The 8,188-nt window shown below is 41.6% G+C and overlaps 1 protein-coding gene across 1 annotated transcript; it reads right to left on the bottom strand.

Moving 5' to 3' along the window:
* Window positions 1–3,496: 3,496 nt before the first annotated feature.
* LOC124702488 (serine/arginine-rich SC35-like splicing factor SCL28) lies at window positions 3,497–8,037 on the bottom strand. The gene is made up of 7 exons (XM_047234629.1): window positions 7,760–8,037; window positions 6,843–6,920; window positions 6,103–6,267; window positions 5,924–5,988; window positions 5,804–5,843; window positions 3,841–4,021; window positions 3,497–3,744 (listed from the first exon to the last, which is right to left on the bottom strand). Exons 1-6 carry the CDS (start codon window positions 7,990–7,992, stop codon window positions 3,856–3,858), a joined length of 747 nt encoding a protein of 248 aa, XP_047090585.1. The 5' UTR covers window positions 7,993–8,037; the 3' UTR covers window positions 3,497–3,744; window positions 3,841–3,855.
* Between the last annotated feature and the right edge of the window lie 151 nt (window positions 8,038–8,188).

Below are 8,188 nucleotides of genomic sequence, written 5' to 3'. Positions count from 1 at the left end.
AAAACCAAAGCCGAAGGAAAACAGCTCCCCAATCCCGACTCCCGAGTCCTTGCGAGTGTGAGGAAAACTTTATTTTAGGATAGATAAATTATGGACTATTATTACTCCATCCAGTTCACAAATATATTTGTCGATAAAGAAAATATATTAATATCAAGAGATACCAATTACACATAGCATCTACAACATCGTAATACCCTAATGGCAGAGCCGGTCCTGACATTTAGGGGGCCCGGGGCGAACCTAAAAGCTAGGGCCCTATAAGTCTAGAAAAATTTTATGTGTATGCCAATCAAAAATTTCGAAGAGGTGGATGATCCTTAATCTCTTCACATAGTCATATATTGTTGGTTATTACTCAACAATGTGAAGCAATTGTGTTCTTTGTCGAATAAATCGCTAGCTAGATTTTTTTTGGCCATCCAAAATGGACCGTCTCACGATAGTATCTTCACAAATCCTACACAAAACCTATGACGAGAGACCATCGAGCCGGACCCTACGCCGCGACTGGCTGCGGCGGAGGCGGCAATGACGGGCCGGAGTTCGGTGAGGAAGAAATTTAGCATTGGGGTGCGAGGTGAGGGGTTGCTGATGTAGGAGAAGAAGGGGAATGACTTAAAGAGTTGGATGTGGGTGTCGGTGGATCGGCGAAGGATGAGCTTGGGTCAAGGTGGCGTGACAAGACGTTGCGGCAGTTCACAGACAACGGGCGGGGTAGGCAGGGTTTTGCTAGTGGTGGTTTCAGGGCCTACGCTGCTTACCGGATCGAGGGAAGGAGAGGAGCGATGAGGCTCACCGAAGAAAAAGGAGACCACGAGAGGAACGAGGTAGACGTCAACAGACTAAAAATTAGGCTAATTATCAATCAGCTTACATTAGACGGAGAAGATTCTTCCTAACTACGGCTTGAAGTGTGCTACAACGAGAATAAAAATGGTCAATTGTATGCTACATTTTTCCTTTTAAAAAGAGCGCCACATTGATTGGATCGTTCTTGTGTAGCCACGCTAGAAACTATACTCCGTACGTCCCATTGCTTTTAATCAACCAGCCCGTCCATCTTAATCCATTCATCTAAGGGAAGCCCAGGCTAAAGAAATAAAATAAAGCCCAAACTAACTAAAGGAAATAGGCCTTGATTCTAAAGTTCACAAGAGGAAACATCATAACGCTTCGTCCCCCCGTTGCTCAAAACCGTTCGTGAGAAGAAGAACTCGCGACCTGCTCTAATGGCGCAGCAGTTGCGTCTACCTTACCTAGCTGGGACTTGGGGCCCCTTGATTCCGAGGGCCCGGGGCGCCCGCCCCGCCCGCCCCCCCTCAGGGCCGGCCCTGCCTAATGGCAGTACCAATGTACCCAGGCGAAAAAAAGGAAACTAAGAGAATAAAAGTGTATTCCAACCCTAACAGCAATACTATGTCCACCACGAAATATGCGACACTTCGGATAACTAGTAAACGTGTGTTGCACGTGTAATATTAGTCAAATGCTTTTATCTACCATGGCAACACTTTCTAAATCATTGACATATACTCCCTCCGGTTCATTGCTTAGGGCGTATAAAAAAATCGGTTTTTTCTCGCAGTTTAAGACGCAGGTCTCGGCCAGGTTAGGTACCAGAGCTATTCTCCCAGAAATACCCCCTCATCCCGTCTTCCCCTCGCAAACAACATTAGTAAAACCATGCGATGGCGATGCTTCGATTTTCGAGGATGCCTTTTAATGCGCCTGTGAGTGTATTGTTTTTGCTATTGCTAGACCGAATTAACTGGAGCCATGCATGGTACTGTGGGTTTGCAGGAGGCGGCCTGAGGGAGAAACGAAGAGGCCGGGCAGTTAATGAGAGAGAGAGAGTTAAGGTGTGAGCGCGTGCATGCATGGGCAAAGAAGGAAACAGTTGATCGCTGCATGCCTTTCTTAATAATCGCGCCATAATTTTTACGCCCCTAAGCAATGAATCGGAGGGAGTATTGGTTAAGTCAATTGATCTAATTCTATGAAGAAAAAAATCCATGAAGCATTTGCAAATCAATCTGTAGTTCACGTATATTAGGAGTTGTGCATTTACGTCCCAACTTACCCGCATTCAACCTTATCTATATCCTCATGCACGCAATTTCTCAAGTCGACCGAAGTGGCGAGCTCCCTGTTGAGCGTGTCGAAGGCCTCATCGGGGGTGGAAGCGTCATGTGCGCCTCCTCTCGGCTTCCTTGTCTGCCTCCCAACCACATCCACATCTAGGAGATGTCCACACTATTCACCATCAGAGCACGGCATCCTAAGCCCCGGCAGGATGTCGTTGGTGGCCACCTCCTTCCCTTCACCATGGGCACCACTACGTATTCACATGGTTAAATTAAGGTACGCCTACTGCACTGGAGGGGAGGAGGCTGCTATAGGTGGAAAATGCAGATTTTACCTAACATATTATGCACATAACTTCTATCTACACCATTTTTGTTTGTTTCAATATTAACGCAACATTTTGTGAAGAACGTCCTCAACTTGATGCGAGGTGCTGCTGCTACGGTTGAGGAGACCACAAGTCTGTGTTGTGGTTATCCACGAGGAGTACTCTATGTTAGTTATCAAGTTTCGTGAGGGTTAATTTTCAAAACCACCATCATGGATCTTAGCACATGGAGTCGGCAAGAATAGATGTTAGCTAGGTGCACAATGCATTAGAGTAGTCACAACACTTGCTATGGGTTGAAGGGAGTAGTAGATAAAAAAAAATCTAATAAGTACAAACGAAAAACAGTTGATAGAGAAGGGTCTTTACCCCCAACAAAAATGACCTAGGTTATAGGTCCTTATGGTGTAGGCCAAGACACACTGAGTGAGAGTTGAATTTAAACCGGCCCTTGGGGTGTAGGCCTAGCAAACTATTCATTTTCTTCTCAATTTCATCTCATCAATGTATCCAGAAGAGTTGAGGAATAAACATCTTGTAAGTCAAATCATACGGTAATCTTGTTCGTCTATTCACAAAGTATCTTCGTGAACCAATCCTTTTCAAGACATCATATTACACTCTTTTTTGCCTCTATGAGTTTACTATACAGGTTTTTATTAAGGTTTTTAATGAGGTAATATCAACACAAGATGATATATCATATTTTCTATTTTTCTACCCGGGTATTTTAAAAAAGTATACAGGTCATTCTACAAGATTTTTCTCATACCAAGTTGACAAAGAGAGAACACCAATTATATGTTGTATCATTTTATCCTTATTTATTCACTAGATTTGAATTTCGGATTTGAAGGAGTTTTAACTACACAACTCCTCATATTTTTTCCATATGTCTAGATGAAGGATATTATGCAATGAAGCAGTGATTAGGGCCAAAACAGATATGAGCCTATTTCATGTGTTAGCACTTCCCAGACAACAATTGGTTAAGAAATAATACTCGGAAACAATTAAATAGAGTTAATCACTTCCAACAACCTGAATATTATGCCAAATGAAACAAATAACGAGTATTGAACTTCAAAAAGACACAAAGAACCAGTTGAATATAGGGAAACAGATCCCACAAGATGTCACAAACGGTTCTGATTAAACATGTAAGTACTTGATGACTGGATTTAGAACACAAGTCTGTTCATTACAAAACATATCGATCTATTCTAGAAAACAGTGGAAAAGAAGGCACTGCAACAGTTACATGACATAATGTAGTACTCAGCTCCCACCTCCCCATCAAGGATTCTCAAACTGAAATTCACCCCAGTCTGTATATATGTAAGAAACGTTAGGTTGATTCCTTGTCACATCTCGTCCCCCATATAATCACAACAGAAGAGCATAAAAGCAACAAAGTAAGGAACCTTTAGGTGCAAAGATCAAGTTGGGCTCCTCCTGTCAACTGGCGGACCATGTCCATTATTGGAGGGTGACATCCTACGCCTATCTCCATCGGGGCTAGGAGATCGACCATTTGCCCTATGCTGCCTCTTGTCCCGAGCATGTGGAGAGTATGACCCCTCAGGAGAATATTTGCTACGGTTCCTGTCCCTGCAAACAATTAAAGATTTGACCTTAAGTCTGATTACCTCCCGTTGATAGAACGCAAAACAAGAAAGTGCATGAACCAGACATGTATAAGAACAACAAGATATCATCATGAGCAAGCTACATATGGAGACCTACAAACATGTCTACAGCAGCTAATGCAGCACAGAAACATCACCATTGGCTGGTCATGCCTACTGCCAAGCCAACTGAATAGAAACGTGAGATCTCAATGTTACCTGTTCCATCACAAAATTGGTTACCCACTTTGATCCCAAAATGTAAGGTGCAATGCACTAAGGTGTTGCAACTGCTGGCTCAACAGCATCAGCTCACTGAAAAATAACTGTTTTCCTCAGGTTTCTTAGCCAAGATTATCTTTACTCTTGAGTGCTAGTACCACTTTATCTTTAACAGTAATGCCTTTCACATGCTCCAACTCTGGAGGTCATAGTACTTTCACTTTGGTCTTTATTCGCCAAACATCATGATTCTCTTTTGGGCTTTTAGACTCTAGATTCTTTGTTGACTGGATAATATACAAAACCAAGGCAACATAATTTAGAGCACAACTAAATAGCCTTACTTCAAGCACAGAATATATAATAGCAACTCATCAACAAACATCAAACAGTCAAACTGAACTCATGTTGCCAATGTTAGAGATTGATTAAGGATCAACAAACATCAAACAGTGAAATTAGAGCACAACTAAATAGCCTTACTTCAAGCACAGAATATATAATAGCAACTCATCAACAAATATCAAACAGTCAAACTGAACTCATGTTGCCAATGTTAGAGATTGATTAAGGATCAACAAACATCAAACAGTGAAACTGAACACATGTTACCAATGTTAAAAATTGATTAAGGATGTGTAGGGCTAACACATGTTACCAATGTTAAAAATTGATTAAGGATGTGTAGAGCTTATGGCATGCACATACAAACGAACATATTTTATTGTCAATCTTTACTATGTTTTCCAGGGAAAAAATGGATTCAGCAATCCACATGACACAATCATAAATTTTAATCCTCCTGAAAGTTACTTTCCTAGGAGCCTGACTAACAAGATGATGAAACGGAACACTCATATAATAAAGGGTATTTATCTATCAATTCAAGATGATAATTTATATGACACCATTTTAAGAATAAGTTTCAAAGCTGACATATGCTTGAACAGCTCAAATAAAAATGTATTTGTCATTTAATCATAAAAAACAATACAATCGGAGTTCCCATTTTATGGTGATTTTATTTCAGAATCACAGACATGATAAGGAAAAATAGGTGTCTATGTTTAGGAGGTTGTAATTAAGTCGAGGTTCTTTTTTACTTAACCTAAAATTAAATAGCTATTAAGCAACAATACCAATGAATGGTTTAACATCATTCAACCATATTCCTTTGTCAATCTCAAAAGTGAAAATTCAAGACATGGTGACATTGAATGTACTTATTCCATTGACATCCTTTCCATCTTGTCTAAGCACTTCAGCAGAGCTAGGCTGATGGTTAACATGTTATTTAAACAATGGACAACACACTCTAGTAAAAAACTGGGACCTGCAATGCTAGTGCAGCATATTACTAGAATCCAATATAACATAAATGCCAAACATGCATCAGGATATGCCAAAAAAACACAAATAAATAAAATTGATCAAGAGGTGTTCAAAGTTCAAACAGAAGCAGTATGAACCAATAACAGACCCTAACAAAGATAACATGGTAATCAAATCTATTTTTAGAAGAACTTTTAGATCAAACCTTGAGTACTGCCTAACAGGAGATGGTCCAGGGGAATAAGCTGTGAGGGAAGAGACAATATTAAGAAAAATAGATGAAAGACTATAATATATGGGACTAAACAAACTCCATTTTACTTACAGGGACGACGAGACCTTGGGGATCTTGATAGAGACTGCCTTCTTCTGAAGTTTCCATCCATAGGCCTACCACCATATCAACAGAAGCAACAATATATCTCTTGGTTATTTTAAACTTGATATCTACTACCTATTCGGCTGTTCCTAATGCTTAAGTAATAAAACAAAGAATATACATACCTTGATCTTGTTCTGAAGCGCATTTCTTGTGGGGTTTTTCTATTCTCCTCAGCAAAGACTATTGTAATCTCTCGACCACATATAACTTGATGATTCATTTCTTGCTTGGCATATGCAGCATCCTCAGGGTGGCGGAATTTCACAAACCCGAAACCACGTAGTTCACTGAAAGCACACATAATTTTGACCAATGATCATGAAGCTACATGTTATTACTCAATTAAAAAATCAAGTATCTTGAAAATACGTATCAGTTTTAATAATGGCCAAAAAACGCCTTGTTTAAGCAAAAAAAAAAATCCTTAGAGAGAGTCAGGTGCCAACAGTTGCTATTCCAACAACATTTTAAAATGCACAGATTGTAGGTACTAAATATACAAAGGAATTGTATGCAAAAAAGAAAAGAAAATATGCTATCCAGCACTACTGTTGAGGAGAGTTACATGATAGACAATTGACTCAATTCAGGAAATTAACTGCTAAATTATGAAAATTGAAGTTAATATAGGATAAATAAAAATTCATGATATGTCATTTTACATCGCAAAAGACTTGCCAAAGGAATAATTGATTTGGAAACAAAGGCCATTGAGATTACATTTGTCCCTTATATCCAACTGAGCCACAGCAACAAAATCTAGGAATTACTACACATGTTTCACATTGTTCACCAGATCACTCATTTACCATGTAATATATGCATAAAGATAGAAGGAAACTTAAGATCAAGTTATAATTACTTTGTGTGGAAATTCCTTGGAAGGTAAACATCCTTTATAGGGCCAAATTGCTCGAATGGACCTCGAATGTCTTCTAGCCTTCAACAGATGGAAAACAAAGGCAGCAGATCATAACCAGTTAGCAAAGTGTAGACATCCACAGACAGAATAAGACTGAAACAACCATATATACATATGTAGGGTTGATGACAGTGTACAGTGAATATGAATGACAATGTCTAGCGAGTTGGTGACTGACTACTAATGTACCACCACATGTCGTAGGAGCAGTAGCAAAAGGTGGAACACAAGACCCTGATGAGAACAGAAAGATGACCCAAAGAAGGTATAGCTAGACCAGCAGTATTATGTTTCATTTGTTCAGTTATTTAAGCAAATGGAAACATTTAAACGGCAAGACAGATAATGGTTCATCAGGCCGACAGTCAACTACTACTGAAATGCAGCTCATATCTGTGAGAGCCTGTCAGGGAATCAGAAGCACAGCCGTGTTGTTTCTCAGCCACCATAATAATACTAATAATCATTTGCGTTACTGTTGATTCGTTAATTGTACCAACCAGCTGGACAAACTTGCATTGAGAATTTCGTAGCAAGCATTATTATCTACTACCTCTGGACCGTTTTAATCGACGCGATCCGTACCAAATTCTGAAGGATGCTAGCCTAAAACGATACTCACCCGCGTCCATTTAATCCGAACGGAGGGAGTAGTAATAAAAAACAAGACCACATAGCCGCATCATACGGCCGAACCGAATCATCAGGATGATGTACTTGCACGCACGCAGCAGCTACGAATCGATATACAGATTCCCGTTTGAGAAGGTAATGGTCAACGTCGTAGCGCACTACGGCTAGGTCAGACGCGCCTAAACCGCCGGGGTTACGGCGGCTAGTCGGGAAGGAGAACGCACCTGGCGGTGAGGGAAATGTTTCGGACCAGGAGCCCGGTCGGCGCCGACGGTCGGTCGTAGTCGTACCCGCGGCGGGGCCCTCCGCCGCCGCCGCCGCCGCCGCCGCCGCCGCCCCCGCCCCCGCGGTAGCGGTCGCGCGGGTCGTCGTAGTGCTTGTAGCGGGGAGGGCTCCGGCTGTAGCGCCTGCGCGGGCTGTAGCTCCGGCTCCGGCTTCGGCTGCGGTACCCGGCCATCGACGCGGCCGCCCTTGTTTAGCTAGGGTTTCTCCGAGGTTTGGATAATTTCGAACGCAGAGACAGACAGGAGGACACGGGCAGCCTCTGCTTTTATTCAACTTCTGGGAGGACAGGCGGGCCTCATGGGCCGTGGGCCGATAAGAAGTCAAAGGCCCGCGAGTCGCGTCGCAACCAAATCTGACCACGCACGCAC

The sequence above is a fragment of the Lolium rigidum genome, chromosome 3, assembly GCF_022539505.1.
Source record: "Lolium rigidum isolate FL_2022 chromosome 3, APGP_CSIRO_Lrig_0.1, whole genome shotgun sequence".
Taxonomy (NCBI): domain Eukaryota; kingdom Viridiplantae; phylum Streptophyta; class Magnoliopsida; order Poales; family Poaceae; genus Lolium; species Lolium rigidum.
Note: the sequence above shows the minus strand (reverse complement) of the source record. Positions and strands in the feature narration are given on the sequence as shown.